At 37.6% G+C, this 20,555-nt stretch overlaps 2 protein-coding genes across 2 annotated transcripts; both read right to left on the reverse strand.

Annotated features, from left to right (window-relative positions):
- Positions 1-5,979: 5,979 nt before the first annotated feature.
- Positions 5,980-6,720, reverse strand: LOC122723298. The gene is made up of 2 exons (XM_043955086.1): positions 6,430-6,720; positions 5,980-6,294 (listed from the first exon to the last, which is right to left on the reverse strand). The coding sequence occupies exons 1-2, from the start codon at positions 6,718-6,720 to the stop codon at positions 5,980-5,982; spliced, it is 606 nt and encodes a 201-aa protein (XP_043811021.1).
- Positions 6,721-12,765: 6,045 nt separating this feature from the next.
- Positions 12,766-19,408, reverse strand: LOC110611330 (protein transport protein Sec61 subunit alpha). Its single transcript, XM_021751585.2, has 7 exons — positions 19,265-19,408; positions 18,360-18,733; positions 17,494-17,721; positions 16,995-17,349; positions 16,792-16,919; positions 16,496-16,631; positions 12,766-13,377 (listed from the first exon to the last, which is right to left on the reverse strand). Exons 2-7 carry the CDS (start codon positions 18,701-18,703, stop codon positions 13,138-13,140), a joined length of 1,431 nt encoding a protein of 476 aa, XP_021607277.1. The 5' UTR covers positions 18,704-18,733; positions 19,265-19,408; the 3' UTR covers positions 12,766-13,137.
- Between the last annotated feature and the right edge of the window lie 1,147 nt (positions 19,409-20,555).

A 20,555-nucleotide genomic window follows, 5' to 3' on the forward strand; every position in this document is an offset into this window, starting at 1 on the left:
AACCCAGCCATCTGAATGGCTCTACTGTCATCCGCCCCTAACTCCTCTGTAATGGTCTTGACCCTCTCAAGATACACAAACGGGTCATCACCTGACTCAAACTGGGGAGCACCCAGCTTCATGTATAAAATCATGGCATTTCACATCTTCATACAAGACAGGACTCCACATCCTATCCTAGTGGACATGATCTTTCCTATTGTGCTTGACCTTCTATACCATCTATGAGCCCGACACTCTAGGTCCGACCATATGAACCTAGGGCTCTGATACCACTCTGTAACGATCCAAAAATCGGACCGCTACCGGCGCTAGGATCCAGATCGGCTTAAGGCCGCCGGGACCCGTAGCAAGCCTGACATATAACCTGTAAACCTGTATAATCCCATACATGATCAACAATCATACATAAAAATTAAAACTTTTCTTTCCATTCATACACCAAACTCAACCTGTGCATGCACTGTATATAACATAAATCATAAACATTGATCCCTCTATGGGATCTCATCAGTGCCCCCAATGGGTGACATAACATATGTTGAGTTGGTTTACATAAACATCATAAAATTCTCTAAGATCATGTATTAAAAGGGATAGCAACAATCTATGGTCAAGCACACCTCTAACATCCATAAACATCATCTCATTACATATCTAAACTGTACTTATACATTACATCAAAATCATTTATCATGTCCACACTAACTAATACATAACCAAAACTTCATTACTCTATCTGGACTCCTGCTCTATCCTGTACCTGCAAGCCTGGGGGTAAAGGGAGAGGGGTGAGCTAAAAGCCCAATGAGTAGAACTATAAAACATATTAACACTATGCTCCAATGAAATGCATCATAACACAGACAGTTCACATAAGGGTTGGGTGAACTTGTCACCAATTAGTCCAAGCTAACTCTGTACCAGGCCGTAGCATGGGGTCCTGGTCTTCCTGTCATAACATATTTTACTTACCATTGCCCCAGGGCCTCCTCTGGCTCCTGGTCTTCGAGTCCCATAACTGTGCTAGGCCGTAGAATGGGGTCCTGGTCTTTCCTTACTCTGTGCCAGGCCGTAGAATGGGGTCCTGGTCTTCCTGTCATGGACTAATTGGGTCATCCAACATTCACCCACATCAACAACAAATGATGCAATGCGTCATATTCGTGAAAACTAATGCAATCACCCTATTGTATAATCATGATGCATGAAACGTGATAAAAACATTTAATTTCTCAATTTAAAAGATTTAAGTTTAGTTCCACTCACCTCTGGCAGACTCTGACAGCACCGAAGCAGCTGAACTCACTGCTGGGGTCCTCGGTTCCTCGGGTCCGAACCTACACAGGTGGACTCAAATGAGGGACCAAACATACCTGAACATAACTATAAACTACTCCCCAAAAACCCCCTAAAACATCGTGAAACAACCATAGAAAAACATGCAAAGGAGGCCTGGACAGGGCACTTTCGGCGGCAGGTTCAGCGGCCGAATGTCCCTCTAGAGCCGAAAGTCAGGCAGGTTCGGCGGCACCTTCGGCGGCCGAAACTCCCAGACAGAGACGAAACTCATGCATGTTCGGCGGCCGAAACTGCCAGACAGAGACGAAAGTCTCCTTTCGGGGGCAGGCTTCGGTAGCCGAAAGGCTTGCCTCCCCAGCCATGTTCGGCGGCCGAAAGTCCTTCGGCTGCCGAATCTGGTTTCTGCCAAAGGGCAGAAACTTGGCTCCTTTTGCACATTTCGCCTCCCAACCTTCCAAACATGCATCAAACCTATTCTACAACACACATACACAAGCATACATGTTCCTAGGGGCCTCAAACCATCATAAACCCCATCTACAACACATCAAGCATCCACATTGTTCAAAAATACACATTTATACCCATAAACTTCCAAAACATATCCATAACCTATCATGCATTTCTAACCCATAGATCTACTTAAAACTTACTTAAAACATGCAATGAGCTTAAGATCGGCACTTACCTCTTGAAGATCGAGAGAGAGACGACCTAAAACTCGGAGGTGGGAGAGATTGGGTTCTTGAATCTCCAAGCTCCAAAACTTTGCTCAAAAGCTCAAATCTTCAAAACAAAGTTAAAACAAATGAAAATCTTGAAAGATCTAGAGGAAAACCATCAAAGATTGGTGAGGGACGGCGGAGAGCTCACCTTGGCCGAAAATGGGGAGAAAAGCTCGCCCATTTCGGCTAAGGGACCCCTTTATAATGGCTGGCCAGGCCACATTCGGGAGCCGAACGTGCCCCCGCATGCATGCCATGTTCGGCAGCCGAACTTGAGGTTCGGCGGCCGAGCCTGGACTTCCCTCACTTATGCCTTCGGGGGCCTAAAGCACTCCCGAAGTGCATGCATGTTCGGCTGCCGAACTAGGGGTTCGGCGGCCGAACCTGAGTTTTCCTCCAATGCTATTTTCATACAAAAACTCATTTTCTTTCAAGCTTAAAACATAAAACACATTAAAACATTTTATAAAAACATGGTTTTACCCTTCTAGATGTCTCCGAGACCCGAGATTCCACCGGACGGTAGGAATCCCGATACCGGAGTCTAGCCGGGTATTACAACTTTGACTATTTTGAACGAGCCCTCCCAGGTCGGTGCTAGCTTTCCTACAGCCGCTATTTTTCCTATAGCTTCCAAATTTCTCAGGGCTAGATCTCCTACGCTCAGGCTTCTTTCTCTGACCCTTTGATTGTAATAACGAGCTGCTCTTTGTTGATAGGCAGATGTACGAACTTGAGCTTCCTCCCTGATTTCCTCTAAGGCGTCCAGGTTACTTCTCAGTTTATCACTGTTAGCGTTTTCGTCATTGAACTGGACCCGATGGGTAGGGACTTGTAGCTCGATTGGAACCACAGCTTCAGTGCCAAATGCGAGTGCAAAAGGCGTTTCTTTAGTGGACGTTCTGGGGGTAGTTTGGAGTGCCCACAAGATGCTATTGAGCTCTTCTGCCCAATTCGCCTTTGCCCTATCCAGCCGCTTCTTCAATCCCTAGAGGATGGCTCTGTTAGTGACCTCTGTTTGACCGTTGGTCTGAGGATGGGCCACCGAGGAGAATTTGTGCCATATGCTTATGTTTGCTGTAAACGTTCTGAAGGCACTGCAATCGAATTGTCTGCCATTGTCTAAGATGAGTACCCTCAGTATCCCGAACCTGCAGATGATGTTGCCCCATACAAAGTCTATCATTTTACGGGCTGTGATTGTGGGGATCGCCTCTGCTTCTAGCCATTTCGAGAAGTACTCCACAGCCACCACTACAAATTTCCTCTGCCCCGTGGTCTTAGGAAAGGGTCCCAGGATGTCTATTCCCCACTGCAAGAAAGGCCACGGGCTGGATATGCTGGACTGAGGAGTGGCTGGAACATTAATGGCATTAGCAAACCTTTGGCATACATCGCATCTTCGGACAAATTCCTCTGCCACTTTTTTAATAGTAGGCCAATAGTACCCCTGCCTGAATATTTTATTAGCCAGCGTTCCTGCTCCTTCATGAGCTCCACACATTCCCCTGTGTATTTCTTCCATCACCTTTATTGCCTCCTTCAGGCTCACACATAGGAGCCACGGGCTGGATTTCTCCCTTCTGTATAAAGTCCCCCTTACTGCTTGGTAATTAGCGGCGCGAGCTGCTATCTTCTTTGCTTCATCCTTGTCTTCCGGAAGCTTTCCCTTCTCCAGGTATTCCAGGTATGGGGTCATCTAGCTCCGGCTTTGCTCCACCTGCAATACAGTGGACGTTTTATCAAAGGCAGGTGTGCTAATGTGTTGTATGTATACCTCGTTAGGGAGTTGTTCAAGCTCCTCTTTAGATAATCGGGTGAGCAAGTCTGCCTCTTCATTCTCTTCCCGAGGTATTCTCTGATACCTAATTGTGATTCCCCGACTTTTGAGCTCGGCTTCTATAGCCTTTGTCTTCACCAGGTAGTTCCGCATGGTAAGGTCTCTGGCCTGATATGCCCCTGTTATCTGATTGATCACCAACTGGGAGTCACTATTCACTTCGAGGTCGGTTGCCCCTACTTCCATTGCTACTAGCATTCCATTTATTAGGGCTTCATATTCCGCCACATTATTAGAGGCCTTGAATTCCAGGCGTAAGGCGTAGCAAACCTGAAATTCTTCAGGTCCCTTCAACATTATTCCAGCGCCACTGCCCCCAGCGCCTTATGCTCCATCCACATACAGTTTCCAACTGAATTCTTGAGAGAATTGCCCATCTCTCTCATTTCCCAATGCTTCCAAAGATGACTGACCCGATTCCCTTCGTTCTTCATTGAACGAGCATTCTGCTATGAAATCAGCCAAGGCTTGAGATTTTATGGTGGTCCGAGGTCGGTATTCTAAACAGTAGGGACTGATCTCGATGGACCAGGCAAGCATCCGACCTGATGTTTCTGGCCTATGGAGAATCTTCTTCAACGGTTGGTCTATCATCACTACCCCCTGGTGGCTTTCTAGATAGACCCTGAATTTCCTGACTACCAGCAACAGAGCATAGGCCATCTTCTTGATGTTCAGGTATCTGATCTCGGCGTCTTTAAGCACCTTGCTGACATAAAACACTGGTTTCTGTTCTCCCTCTTCTACTCTTACCAACACTGCACTGACTGCTTGCCCAGAGGCTGCCAAATAAATCAGGAGCTCTTCCCCTTCCAGTGGGCTGCTAAGTACATAGGGCGAGCTGAGATAGCTTTTGAGCTCTTTGAAAGCTTCTCGGCAATCTTCGGTCCATTTGAAGTTCGACACTTTTCTCAACTTCTTAAAGAACGGCAAGCATCTTTCTGCCGACCTCGACATGAAGCGATTGAACGCCACCACTCTTCCTGTAAGTCTTTGGATATCCCTCACGCAGGTCGACTCGAGCATATTCAGGATAGCTTCCACTTTCTCCGGATTGGGCTCAATGCCTTTCCCACTCACCATGTATCCCAGGAATTTTCCTCCCCTGATAAAGAAGGCACACTTCGCTGGGTTCAGCCTCATTCTGTACTGCTCTAGCACCTCAAACACCTCCCTCAGATCCACCAAGTGCTGCTGAAAAGTCGGACTCTTCACCACGATATCATCCACATATACTTCGACATTCCTGCCGATCTGATCCTTGAAGATTTTATTCATCAATCTTTGATATGTTGCCCCGGTATTCTTCAGCCCGAAAGGCATGGCTTTATAGCAGTAGGTCCCATCTTCCGTTATGAACGAGGTTTTTTCTTCATCCGACCTGTCCATTGGAATTTGATGATAACCAGACATAGCATCCAAAGACGACATGTAATCAAATTCGGCCGTAGAGTCGACCATTTTATTAATATCAGGGAGGGGGTAACAATCTTTGGGACACGCTTGGTTGAGGTCTGTAAAATCTATACACATCATATATTTGCCATTGGCTTTTTTGACTAATACAGGATTTGCTAGCCATTGTGGGTACATGACCTCTCTAATAAACCCTGCCTCTTCTAACTTCTGTACCTCCTCCCTGGTGGCTTGCTGCTTCTCCCTTCCTGCTACCCTCTTCTTCTGCTTTACCGGCCTGGCCTCTGGGAGGACATTCAACTTATGTGTCATCACTCTGGGGTCAATCCCGAGCATGTCAGAAGGCTTCCAGGCGAAGCTTGAAGCATGACCTCGGATCAGGGCCATGACTTCCATTTTCTGTTCTTCAATGAGGCTGGCGTTAAGACTGAAGACCTTATCTGTCTTTGCCTCTAATAAGGGAAAGGTCTCCAGCTCTCCAACCGGCTCTGTTCTGGCCTCTTTTTTCTCATCTCGAACCTCCAGAACTTCTGAGTTGAGCTTCTCCCCTACCGAGCTCGGCTCTGATATCGTGGCCAGGTACACTGCTCTTGCTTCCTCCTGGCTTCCTTTGACTACCCCCACTCCCGCTTCAGTCAGGAATTTTCCAGCCAGATACCTGATGCTGGTTACGGCCTCAAAGTCGAACAGCGCAGGTCATCCCAATATTGTGTTGTAGCTCAAGGGGAGTTTGACTACTAAGAACACCGCATAATGAGTGCGAGTCCTTGGTGCCTCTCCTAGAGTGAGGGCCAGTTTTACTTTCCCTTCCACGGGTACTGGGACTCCCTCGATCCCTTTGACTGGGGCTTGATCCCAAACCAATTGCTCCTCTGGGATTCCCATCTGCTGAAAGACCCTGTACGGCAGCAAGTTCACCTTACTTCCGTCATCCACCAAGATCTTCTTAACCCGGTAGTTGTAGATGACGGCTTCAATAACAAGGGCGTCGTCATGAGGCATCTGAACACCCTGGACATCCTCCGGAGAGAATGTGATAGTTACTGGAGAGTGCTCAACTACCTGCATGACTTCGGCGCTGCTGCTCTCCCCATCTCAGCCTCTCTTCTTTCCCCTTCGGCTCATCCGACCTCCGGTTCCTCCCACGATCATGTTGATGGTTCCGCTAGAGCCATCATTCACCGGCCCTGCTCCCGTTCTCCTGGGTGTTTGTGCTGTTGGGTTTGGCTGAGGCCTTTGTCCCTCCGGCTTCTTCACGAAGTTCCTGAGGTGTCCCCTCTTTATCAACCTTTTAATCTCACTGATCAGCTGGTAGCAGTTGTTGGTGTCATGGCCATGGGTGCGATGATACTGACAATACTTGTCAGGATTTCGTTGATCTGCTTCTGCCCTCATAGGCCTGGGCCATTGTAGGAACTCCTTATCCTGAACAGCCATAAGCACCTCGGCTCTGGACGCATTGAGCGGGGTGAGATTCTCCGGGATACGCGGAGGGAATGGCTTTTGTTCTGGAACCCAAGGAGGGAAAGGTCTCTGGTCTCTCCTGTCCCAGGGCTGCCTGTAGGGCTCAGGTTTCTTGCCCTGTTTCTTCTCATGCCTCTCCGATCTCCTTTCTTCAGGGGCTTTTCCTCTGTCTTTCGCCCCCTTGGCGAATCTACTTGTCACTAAGGCGTCATACTACCTTATATATTTCTCCGCCCTCTTCATCAGCTCTGCCAGCGTGGTGGGGTGCTTTCTGCTTAACGAACTGAAAAACTCAGGGGAGGTCGTCCCCTTCTGCATGGCCTCCACCGCTCTCCCCTCATCCAGCTCGGAGATCTGTAAGGCTTCCATATTAAAACGGGCAACATATTCCCTTAATGATTCGTCCCTTTCCTGCCTGACTGTCTCCAGATAACTGGTCTTCCTGTCAGCTGGGACTCCGGTTATGAACCGGCTGACGAAGGCGTTGGCTAAATCTCCAAAGCTCCTGATACTTCCCGCCTCCAGACTGTTAAACCATGCCCGTGCTGGTCCTGAGAGGGTCGTTGGAAATACCTTGCACATCAAGGCATCTGATAAAGTCTACAACTCCATGAAAGACTTATAGTTCAAGACGTGCTCCTTCGGGTTTCCCGCTCCGTCGTAAGCCGCCATGGGTGGCATCATAAACTTTTTGGGAACGATCTCTCGCTGCACCCACTTCGAGAAAGGTGAAGAGGTGGGCAAGAGGGCTTGGTTGGGATCCTTCGCTCCCAGTTCAGCTAAGAGCTGTTCTCTCGGTTTCTGCAGCTTTTGATCTACACTTTCTTCCTCTTGTCTGGGTCTCTTCTCCAGACGGTATTCTTCCTCCCCAGCTTCACTTCCCGTTCTTTTGGTTGTTCCGACAGAATAACTGTCTGCCTCGTCGTTCTCTATAAGCTCCCTCACCCTTCTTCCACGAACTCTAGCTTCCGGTTCATCTTCTCCTCCTGTTTCTTGGCTGATGGCTTGGGGGTGGTTGAAGGTGGGCTGGGGTTCATTGGTTCGGGATTCTTCTACTACTGGCGTCACATTCATTGGGGTGCTAAGGCCCCTCTGTTGCATCATATGCCCCAGCCAGTGGGCGGTGTTTTGTAGTTGAAGAGCCATGGCTTGGAGGTCCTGGTTGGATAGGGCAGCTCCGGGTGCATTCCCTGCCAAACTCGGTGAGGGGTTGAAGGGGATTGTTGTTTGGTTGTTTGGGGTTGTGGGGCTAGAGAAAGAGAACTGTTGCCCCTCTTGGACAGAGCTCAGGTCATTGGGAGTGTTTACAAGGTTGTTTTCATTATGGTTAGCCATCGTGGATCTCAGTGGATTTTGTAAGAGTGGAACTCCGGCGATGAAAAGATCTCCTTCGTTTCCCACAGACGGCACCAATTGATGATCTGAGATCCAGAAAAAATAGGGTTTACAAAGCGTTCTGTAAGCTTAGTCTGAGAGGAGGGTGTTCTTCCCCTTTTATTCCTTTCTTCTGTCTGTCAGTGATGTATAACGGCATTGTTTTTATTGGGCCACCTGTCTCTGCCATACTGATACGGACATACGAGATTATCAGATCTCTGTTCCATGCGTACCGGCCATTTAATTCTCCTCTAGCACGCATGCTAGGGGACCCACCAAGCAGATGGACTGGCCACCTTTCTTCTTCTGGACTGGGCTGGAAGAGGAGATTAAGGCTGAGATTAGAGGAAGTCTGATCTTTGGGCTGGGAAAGGCAGAGCCGACCTGATTGAGAAATCTGAATGGGGCCCGGTCTTAAGACTGGGCGGGCTGGACCTAGTTCACGCGGGAGATTTAAAAGCTTTCAGGTCATGGATTGTTATTGTGGTTCTGATCTTGGTCAGAAATAGTGAAATCCAGCGGTCATCAGAAAGCTTGTTGGGTTAAAGTTCAATCAAGTAGTTAGTGTATGAATTTTAGAATTTTCGTTATAATTTGGACTTTCTTCCTTTTTGAACTTCAAAATTTCTTCTTATTTGTAGTGCTCGAAGATTGTAGACTTATTATTGTATTTTATGGACGATTGTACCTTTCTTAATGAATATAATATTGTCTTTAAAAAAAAAAAACCTAAATAAGATTTGAAGAATCGCATGGTCGGCTGTGACATGCACAATCAATCAAGCAAATCATCATGAAACTGTCCACGTGTGTGGTTGAGGTTTAAGCAAATGTTCTATTCTAATATCTAACTTTCACATTAGATAAGGCCCCAATAATCTTCGCCAAAACCAAATAAATAAATAAATAAGCCTCAATAATTCGTCATCTTGGTCCTTTGAGGCAGGGACGCAACCACATGTCCCACTTTTTTTTATTATTAATATGATTTTTGTAATGGTTTTCTAAATGAAATATAATGGTTTTCATATAATAAAAAAAACATATTACAATATTTTTATAATTAAAATTAAATAATTATTTTCAAAATATCTATTTAATAATTATAAAAATTAATTACTATCATAAAATAAATGAATAATACTTAGTAAATTTTTTAAAAAAGTATGATAGTAAGTTCTAGAATTTATTTTTAATTATGAAAGTTATACTTTCTATTATTTTAAATTATAAATGATTCTTTCTGAATTCTTTTAATCGGAAGTCTAAGTCTCTTAAACCTTCTCAAGTGATTACTCGGATATATATATTACATAAACATCATGCAGCATGAAAGCTTCTAGGTAAAGTAGAGAAAGTGTTGATGAATTTATCTGTTGGGAAATGGGAAACTAAGGTTGTGATTGGAATTATTGCTATAAAGAATATGCTCAAAAGGTAATGAAAAAAGCTTACAATATATCAATAACTTTTCCTTTAGCAGTCTCTTTGGCTGTACCCATAATCACTTTGCTCTTTGCAAATTTCAAAAGCAAATTGAGAGTCATTTCATCTCATCTCATCTCATTCCAGTGGTGGTCAGTGGTGGCGGTGGTGACAGGCACCCATTAGAGCTTTCTTTTGAGGACCATTAATGGTGAGTTTCCAAAGCACAATACAGCATTTGCTAATTTTAAAGAAAGGGCTGATTTAATAAGACAAAGTATAGATGAAGAGACAGTGACACAAAATTACAAGCTTTTTGGGTGCAACCTGGGAGTGCACCAGTGTCCCATCATATTTAGAGTATCCTATGGGTATTGCAAATTCGGAACTTTGCTTACTTGCTTTTGGATTTTCAATACTTGCTTTTTTATACCAATTATATATTATTAAAATATAAAATAAATTATTTATAAAATATATTATTATATATAATAAAAATAAAATTTTTTTTGTAACGATTTTCAATTGTTGTCGCACTGTTAATTTTTTTTAGTAAATCATACTTTTGATTTAATAGTACTACTACGCATCAATTAGATCTTTTGCGTTTTTTAAGATAAACATGCTGAGAAATTCAAAAGGACAATACGGTAAAAATACATTTTAAAATTATTTAAATAATTCATCCATTCGTCATTAACATAGATCAACTTGATGCTATTAAGGTTTTTTTTTTTTTTTTTTAATTTCTATATTCATTGGGCTGAGAATTCAAGAGTAGAAAACCACCACTGAAACCGCCGGCAGCGAACATAGGCTATCAACCGACCAACGTTTGAAAATCTAGGATAAAGCTTAGCCGCACAAGGGAGGAAATGATTTTCTTGGGAAACCGCTTATTTTTCAAGAGTACAAAATCTTGCTATTTATTTTATTTATTTTTCAAACCTCTTATTACTTTTTCTATATCATAAATTTTATCAATTTTTTTATAAAATTATTGTCTAATTTTTTTATATTATAATAATACATAAATTAACTATTATAATTTTATTTTATTTTATTTTTAAAATTTTTTTAAAACATCTTTTAATATTCAATAAAATTTAATATTTTTAAAATAAATATAATTAAATAGTTAATAAAAAAATTATTTTTTTAAATATATATAAAAAAGTAAAATAAATAAAAAATTATAAAACTGAGAGAGAATAAGTGTTATTTTTTAAAATGAATATTCAAAATATTACTTTATTTTTAATAAAATTTAATATTTTTTAACACGAGTATAATTAAAAAATTATATTTTTTTAATATATATAGGAAAGTAAAGTGAAGGAGGAAGTAATATTTAAATAATTTTTCTTTATCTCAAAATAAATAAGAGAAAAGTTATTATTAGGCTTATGAATTTTTTAAAAAAATTAATTAATCAGTCCATATTTAAAAATTATACAATTAAAATATCTATATATTTTATAAAATTAAAATTTTTAATCCTTTTATTAAAAATTCATTAACCTACTTTAAATATTTTTATTATTTAGTTTACATAATTTTATATATATATATATATATTATTTAGTACAGATAAATTAAATATTCATGCTAATTAATTTCAAAATAATTTGACTGATAATTGTTTTAATAAATTATTAAATAATTTAATTTTATAAATAAAAACAATTTAATTGAATAATTTTAAAATAGAAATAAATTAATAAATTTTTTAAAAACTCAAAATCTCCCCACAAACAAAACCACAATTCTACAAACTGTTTCTACTGCAATAACCCTAATTCGCTATTATTTTCCAACTAAGAGAATTCGCTTCTAATCTTCAAAATTTTAACTTATAATACACTAATTTTATTTTACAATATTTATAAAATAAATTATTCATTTATTATTTAATTTACTTTTATAAAAAAAAATAAAATACCATCGAAATATGTTAGACAATTTAAATTTATAAAAATAAATTTTAATTTTTTAGAAAAAAAGCTCTATGAATAATTATTAAATTATTTAATAGCTTTTATGAACTATTTAGATTTTTTTTAAAAAATAAATTAAAAAAGGCGTATCAATAGATTATGACTTAAGACTTTTTAAAAAAATAAATATAGATAAAATTTATAGTGTTTATATGAGCAACTGCTAGGTTAGACTATTCCTTTGTTTAAAAAAAAAAAAAATCTAAGTGAGCAATTGATTTAAATTTGTAAAATTTATCCATGCATATTTTGACTTTCGATTTGAAAACTTGTATATTTTGTATTTATATAATTTGTTTTGAAATAAGTGACTGTAAAAGTCTTGCAGAAGAAAAAAAAGAGAAATTGGACCTCTGATAAATTTTTCTGAATCCGCCATTGACAACGAAGGGTTGATTTGACACTCGGATTTGGTGCCTATTCCATCAGATTTTAGCAAACACACACCGAGGCTAAGTGAATTTGGAGGCTTTAAATGGCCATTAAATAAAACCCAATAGATTTGCAGAAAACTTTACCGCCTGATCTACACAATCAAAACCTCTATACACGGAAATCTAACCGAGAGAATGTCGAGCTTGGGACCTACGTACCCATCCAAGTTCTTACACACCTACGCCCGCCCCATCCTTGTTTGTTTGATTTTTCACATCGTGATTTCTCAAGGATCGAAGCCTCATCTTCGTCGTCCATGGATTTGATAATCTTGTTGATGCAAATATTGATTTTGTTTTTCGATTTTCTTCTGCGGCTACAAAGGATTTTCTGCTCGGGCTCGATAATGAAATCATCAACGATATTGAGGATTTCCTTGAGCTCTATGGAAATGATTCGTTGATGTATACAAAAATCTCGATTTTGTTAGTTGATTGAAAATTAAGAGGTTAAACCACATCATGAAAGCTCTCTCTGCAATCAAAAGTAAATTATTTATAACAGTAAAGTTTTTAAAGAAAAACCCCTGTGAAAATTCAAAGTTTTTGAAAATATCAAAAGAATCCTCGCTCTCGAATACAAGGTCAAGATTTTTAAATCTGGAAAAATACCTTTTATCGTAACTACTCGTCATCTCACAAGGGTCTGTCTGAAGAAAATGAAAATGATTCAAACTTAGACGAACCAGAAGTTTTTTTCTTTCCCCGGAGACTAGAACGAGCATCAAATACACAAATTTCACACACAAAGCAAGCAAGCAAACAAAGAAAACACCAAACCCCCATATCAAAATACTTCATTGTTTTACTAAATAAACTGAAGGAATCCTTCATTAGAGGTCAACAGGACCCACAAGTCTCATATAAACAATCTTCATAGTTCCTCAACTGAGGAAACTAATGATTCAGAAAAACAGGGGTGTAGAATTGATCCATTACTACGTGAGAAACACAGTATTGCAAGAGAAAAGGGAAGAGGGCACAAAACAGACATTTGGCTTTAGGCAATGCTCAGCTGTACTTCAACTTCTAACGGACTATACTGAAATCTAACTTAAATCTTTTGTGTCAGAAGTACCTACATACATCTCTCAGCTCACCAAAATTGCCGGGGAGCTCACTGGCACCAGCATCCATCCCTCTAAACAAGATAAATCTTAGAAACCAAAGAAGCCAAGTTCACTGGCTCTCTCCTTTTCAAAGGTTTCAAAGTACTGATAAATGATTGTGACTGCCAGAAGAATCCCTGTCCCTGAACCAATTGCACCCATGAAATCTGCCAACACTGTCAATGCACCAATGCAGATCCCTCCAAAAGCTGCAGCTGTGGGTATATAGCGGTTTAACTCTTTTTGTAGGTTGGACTCCCGGTGACCAGGCATAACCATTTGTTGTTCCTGCAACAGAGAATTTGAATTAAAAACAGCATATTCGAACTTTACAACTGACAACCCATAAGCAGCATTGCTCACGAATCCTAATACAAATTATTCATGGTGGTTCACTAAAACATTTCCATATGCAAAATTGACATTGGCCCATGAGCAAATTGTTTTAAGTGGCGCTTCAGCCACGAGCTCAAAGGTCTTCAAGTTCTGAGGATTGATCCAATATGATGGCTCCTCATGCTTGTATTTAACGTCATCATATTTTCACCAAATATCAAAAGCCAGCGATATATCCAACAGATAAAATGGTTGACTTAACAATCCTTCAATTAATTTATTTTGCCAAACCCAAATGATCAGATTAGCTTCAAAATGCATTTATCCTTGCCACCTGTAGGCTAACACAAGGTGCTCCTCCCAATGTTGATCTTATCCTAGTCAATAATCCTTCCCAATCTGATAATTGGCAAACTGATAGCACATACTGTCAATTAATATTATAACTATATGCAGGGGCGAAGTCAGGAAATTTTCTTGTGGACTAGTCATAATACATAAAATATTTACATGGATGTAGGCAAACACACCCACATATATAAGTGTATAAAACATATAGTAAATAAAAATACAAAATATCAAACTATAAAAAAAATCTTGATCAATTAAAAGATTATAACAAAATCTATATGATAAATATAAGCATTACAAAATTATAGTTTTGATAATTCTAAAATTTCATAATATAAAATATATTATTAAAAAATATCGGCACCAAAGTATGATATCAAATCTTTACATAAAACTGAAAGATCCAAAAGCAAAAAGAAAATAAATGTAAACTTCAAATAGCTAGTTGTCAGTATTTAAGAAAAAGACTAAAATACCCTTGTATAAGAGTAATGTTTTAATCTATTTTTTTAAAAAAATGACTATAAGCGTTAATAATGACAAAATTCAGAGATTAAATAGTCATTTATTTGATATTTGACTAATTGAATATGTTGGAATATACTTGGAAAATGGATATATGACTAAAGTGTCTAATAGGTGCAAGAGTTTTTGTTAACACAAGGATGGACTTGTTAATAAAGACAATACTCCATGATATTTTTGTAAAAAAGCCTTAAAATTAAATTGACATGAAAATCACAGATGAAAAAGTAATAAAGTAAACATACACACGCGCGCACACACACACACATATGCGTGTGTGTGTGTATAATGAAGTTGATCAATTCAAAATTGTTGCGAGTTTAGATCACTAATTTTATCCATTGACAAATATGCATAAAATAATTATTTACTTCAAATAAAATGAAGGAGAGAAAGCAAAATCAGACTGTAAGGGAAAAAGGTTTTGCTATAGAAGGAAAGAAAAGGAGAAAAAAAAATCCATTTGATTTAGATTGTATAAATAAGAAATTATTAGATTGTTTGTATTTAATTTTCAAATAACAACTGCAATCAAATTTTAATTTGTAAAAATAAAAACTTAACTAATTAATTTTTAATTGAACCTTTGTACTTTTGCTAATCAAACAATTTTAATTCTTCAAATCATAATATATAAACAATAAATTGTCGAGGACCAACAGAAAATCTGAGGGTTGATTAATGAAAAATAAAAATTTACTACACCTATTTAAGATTTTTTTGTTTATGAACATTTAAAAAGACTAATAAAAATTAAGAGATTAATTAATAAAAAAAATTATTATATCTATTAAAATATTTTTAAAAAATGTTTGGAGACCAAAGTTTATATTATAATACTGCACCGTACTTTAATATTATTTTTTAAATTTTGGCAGCCAAAAAAAAAAGAAAATTAATAATTAAATAATATGTATAAAACTATTAAAACCTGAGCTCAAAAAATGAAAGAATTCACTCCTTTGTAGGAAATGAAACAATTTCAGTTCTTAGATATATACAAACATAGCTACTTTTCTGCATCCTTGCATTGGAAAAAAAGCCCATGTAACCTGATTGAGATATAATTATTAGATATAATCAGAAGACACTCCAGGTTATAAAACTATGGATCCAAAATGCAACTGTTGAAATTTAGTACACTACATCTAGGTAATGATTGCCAGCAACAGGTAATTATAGCATTCAGGAAATAATGTTTCACACAAGGTTTCAGATAAAGATTTCACCAAAACCACATCTCCAATGTATAGACTGAAGCAAACCTTTTTGCATGCTTATGACTGCATATGAAAAATGGACAAGTGCTAGTCCTACTAATGATGGGCCAAACTCATAACTACCAACCCAGGTTTAACTACAATAAATGGTTATTAGCTTAAAACAAATTGCAAACATACTTCTATACGGGATCAAGTACCAGCACTACAACAAGATAAGAAAGTTAACTGGCTTAAGAGTTCAATCATGTCCTTACACAGTACAAACTAATTTTATTTCAAGTAATTTGAAATTCATTGACTATCCTCCAAGTGCAAGGAACAATATTTGGAGCACTTAATACCACATGTAACATGATAAGAATAGTAACAGCAATTGTAATCAGAGTAAATAAAAAATAGATAAAATGAGCTAAATGTAATTATGAAAAACAAGTAGACGTAAACAGCAAAGATATGTGAAGTTGGGCGCTATATTGAATACTAGGCATCAAACAAGAATATCCTCAACTTCTCTCCAGTTCCCACTTCCCAAATAGGACTTAAAATTTTCAAATTCTTTTCAGCTCCTAACAGCCGTATTTCCACTCTGCATACTAAATGCAAGGCATGAATCTAGATGGTCATATTTAGCATACATAAAAATGCTTTTTCTTTGACCTATTATAAAACAAATGATACTCTTTTTTAAATACCTTGAAAAATAAAGCCATAGCTCATAGAGGCCACACTTTTTTTCCTCAATAAAAATGAACAAACATAATAATCTGCTTGTAGATGCTATATGTTAACAGTCCATATTAAAGGGGAAGAAAGTGGTGGAGGGAAGCCTAAAGCCCTAATTTAAACTTAAATATAAATTCATCACACATGGATAATCCTAAAGGCATGTGTTAAGCAGAATGCTGCCAACCAAGAGGGGAGAATTCTGTTGAAAATAATATCTAGAACATGATTGTTCTATGCCAGCATACCTTCAGCTGCTTAGCTACATCTTTAGCAGATGACCCAGAAACTTCAATCCATGTTTTTGAGAAAAGTGCACATGCTGACAACATAAACACAAGATAGAAAAGTGCATGGAAAGGATTTGCTGCCATATCAGCAAGGCTGCACAAGAAGAAAGAAGCTTTGCATCAGCAGAAAATCAAGGAAAGTCGATACAAGGAGGGAAAAATCAACATAAGTTCAACAGTTCGTGCTTTAGCGTATCTTTCCTTTTTTTGTGTGTGTTAGGGGGGGGGGAGCTGAAAGAGACAATCTTAATCACCTTGATGGTGCAGTGATGTAATACGCAATGCCACCAACAGGGACCGACTGGCCACCTGAATATTCAGATTCCTTCCACTTACCCAAAAGGTTCACGAGGAAATTGTTACTGTACCTCCTGTACAACAACTGTAGACAAATAAACTATTAGACCAAGTGGTAAATCAAACATCAATTGTTCATATAATAAATTGATCTTAGTACCTGGGAGATAAAGTAGAGGTTTGATACAAGAGCAGATTGCAAAATAATAGGCATGTTAGAGGTATAGAACAGCTTGATCGGGTATGAACCCTGCTGACCACGAGCATTTTTTGATCTCACAGGTAAAACCACACGGAACCCTTGGAAATATATAACAATTAGGAAGATCAACACTGTTGCAAGTAGATTCGTCACATTTGGAAGATTCTGCCGGTAAAATGCTTCACGTAGGGCACGGACCTTGTCTGTACGAGTAATCAGCAGATGGAATAAAGCAATAACAGCACCTTCAAATTCAGCACCTCTCCCACTGTTGATGGTGGTAGGACTAAATGCTTTCCAGATGATGTTTTCACTGAAAAATAGATATGAGCTTGTTAGGTATCCTAATTTTGGTGGCAAATATTAGTGTTACTTCTATAAAAAGAAAACAAGCTTATAGGCAATTATACAGGGGGAAAATCACCAGTGGATCCAGAAACAGAAAAATGGAGCTCACCAGATATTGGTTGCTATGAAAAGTGAGATTCCAGATCCCAGGCCATATCCTTTCTGGAGAAGTTCATCCAAACAGATCACGATAATCCCAGCAAAGCAAAGCTGAATGATAATTAAAATGGCATTTCCCACTCCAAGTTGGCTTACACTACCATACATCCCTGAGAGAACGTAAGCCACTGCTTCACCAACAGCTATCAGAATGCCCAACAATTTCTGAGCACCATTTCTGGGAAGTAGAAAAAAATCTATCAAGAGAAGCTAAAGAGTACCAGCTAGACAAGCAACTTCCAAAACCCAAAATTAGAAAAGGAAAAAAAAAAAGGCACCTTAGTTCCTGGTCATGATGAAAAGATTCAACTAAAGTGCAAAACACTATAATCAGATAGCTTAATGTACTCAAAAGGATAAATTCGTCTCAGAAATTGCATAAAAAAAGCAACAAGATGGAATCTAATTACCAAATCCAAACTTACCAAAATGAACAAATCACAATAATTTACATATTGAAGACGGAACAATGATACTAGCCATCATTTAAAATTGAATTTAACGCATCCTAGAGTTTTTGCCACATTTATATTTCATATGGCTGGTCTGAAAAGCCAGCAGTTACATTGGACACATGATGCTACCATATAAACTCAAGGATATGGAGAGCCGTGAAGAAAGGATAGAATTAAATACTGCTAAAACTGTAACCCACCCCACAACCCTTGGCCATTTTTCTTGTATGAGAAGCGGAAAAAAGACCAATGTAAGTGATCACAATTTCTAAGCAGAAAGAAAAAGATGAAAAAGAAAGTAAACAACTGAAGTAAACTAGGTTAGCAATATGTTAAAATTTGACCTCACTAGTATACTTACAAGAGGGCGCGGTCTTCACGTACATTGTTGTCCACTTCAATGATCTTCGACCCAGCAAGAAGTTGCATCACTAAACCAGATGTTACAATTGGAGTGATACCAAGCTCCATAACGGTTCCACGATTTGAAGCAAGAATAACACGCATCCAGTAGAAAGGATCCGCACCAGTTGTGGAATGAATGCCATACAATGGAAGTTGACTACATACCAAGAAAATGAAAAGGGAAATCACAGTGTATATGACCTTCTCACGGAAGGGAACTTTTCTGTCAGCAGTCTGAACTTCGGGAAGAAATGAGAGAAACGGTCTGACAAGATGAAGAACCCTAAATCCACCTCCCATCTTACAAATCCCAACCTAAACAAATTCAACCTGCATCACCCATTCAATAAAACAATTAAATAATAACGTACAAAGTGATTATCATTGTTAAGGTAGCAAGCAGCCAATCATTGAAACGACAAGGAAAAAAGAAAAAGAGATCCTTGATAATTGAGGAAATCAAATTACCCAGATCTAATTAGGAAAAAAGGGGGAAATACAAAGCCAAGGGGCCAAATTTCCCCAGATATTTGCAAATAAAACCTAGAATAAATAGATTGCAAGAGCAAGGAAAATAATTGTAAATTTATCTATGAAGCGTTCGACGGAAACGAACACAGAAAATTGACCAAATTTTTGAGATTTAAAGCTAAAATATACAGATCAATACATCGATCAGGTAAATCAATAAGTCTGTTTGGGTGCCGAGAAAATCTGAAAGACAGAAAAGAAAAAAAAAAAAACTTTCATGCACAGATCTCTAAGAAAGAAAACGAATTCATCACAAACACACTAAATTACAGAAAATCAGACCAGTAATACAACAACCATAGAAGAGCGATTGAATTCGATGAGACTAACCGTTGAAATCGAGAACGCAGGACAAAGGAAGGAGATAAAAAATCTGCGCAGAGATTTAAATAGAGATGATTTGAAGCCGGAGGAAGGATTCACGATTTGATTAGGGCATTTGTAGGGTGAATCGAGCCAATAAGAGAATACCACGTTTTCTAAAGACGTGACGTGGACAAAAATATGAGGTGGCGAGGACATGTTTGACCAGACTTTTCTCCTTTCGAGGGCTGAGGGCCTGGGCCAATTGGGGATTTTGACTGGGGCAGCGGCAAAAAGAAAAAGCTTCCATTTTACAGTTGCATCCTAATGGCGTACCAAAATTTAACTCTTAGAAACATCCTCATTTTGATTTATTCTGATTTATCCTATTTAATAGTGAAAGTTAAAATTCTAATTATTTTATCTAAATCAGCTATATAAAATTTATTATTCCGACTAATTTAAATTAATTATTGTAAATTATATATTATTATAACCCTCAATTTCTTAATAGTAAAATCATTTAACTCTTATAATTATGAAATAATTAAAATAAATTAAGGATTCCTTATAAAATTATTTTAAAATTAAATTTATTAAATTAATCATTTCTTCTATAATAATATTCATTATACTAAAATTTAGTCACTTTAATAATATTTAATTATACATAATTTTAATAAAAAATTTCTAGTAAGTGATTTTTTTAATAATTATCTAATATTTAAATATATCTATATACTATGTGAGTGGAAAAAAGAAAAATAATGAAATTTTCTAAAATATCCTGTTAGTAATTAATAATTATAATCTTTGTTATTTAAAAAAGTTTAATTTAATTATTTATTTATATGGTATTTTATTTAAATTCAAATTAATTAAAGATATCTTTTAATATTTAAGTTCTATTTAAATTCTATTTGATTAAATATTAAAATAGAAATATTATCTTAACATTCAAAATTCTATTTGGTTAAATTTTATTATAACTAAACTAAAATTTTATTAAAAAATAAATAAATAAATAAATTTAAACTTAAAATAAACAAAAATTAGTATTTTTAGTGACGGTATTTGAATATGTCGCCCAATAATAAGCCTTAGAGACGATCTCTATTTATTTGTTGCTAAAACGTCTAATGGCAAATTATCTATCCTATATTTAGCAACAAAGAAAAATGCAATTAATGCATATTATTTTACTACCAAACTAATTTATACATATTGTTTAACAAATTAAGTTCATATAAAATTTATTTTACAATATTATAATAAAAATTGAAAATAAAATATCATTATTTAGTACTTTTAATAATAA

This window comes from Manihot esculenta, chromosome 3 (assembly GCF_001659605.2).
Source record: "Manihot esculenta cultivar AM560-2 chromosome 3, M.esculenta_v8, whole genome shotgun sequence".
Classification (NCBI taxonomy): Eukaryota; Viridiplantae; Streptophyta; class Magnoliopsida; order Malpighiales; family Euphorbiaceae; genus Manihot; species Manihot esculenta.

Excerpts from the sequence above, each read along its gene's own strand:
- LOC122723298 (XM_043955086.1), bottom strand. The coding sequence starts at position 6,720 with ATGGCTGTTCAGGATAAGGAGTTCCTACAATGGCCCAGGCCTATGAGG. Across the intron at positions 6,295-6,429 it reads GCGGAACCATCAACATGATC|GGTGTTCAGATGCCTCATGA; the intron begins GTGGGAGGAACC and ends GAGGATGTCCAG.
- LOC110611330 (XM_021751585.2), bottom strand. The coding sequence starts at position 18,703 with ATGGGAGGTGGATTTAGGGTTCTTCATCTTGTCAGACCGTTTCTCTCA. Across the intron at positions 16,920-16,994 it reads ACCTCTACTTTATCTCCCAG|TTGTTGTACAGGAGGTACAG; the intron begins GTACTAAGATCA and ends ATTTGTCTACAG. Across the intron at positions 16,632-16,791 it reads TACATCACTGCACCATCAAG|CCTTGCTGATATGGCAGCAA; the intron begins GTGATTAAGATT and ends CTTCTTGTGCAG.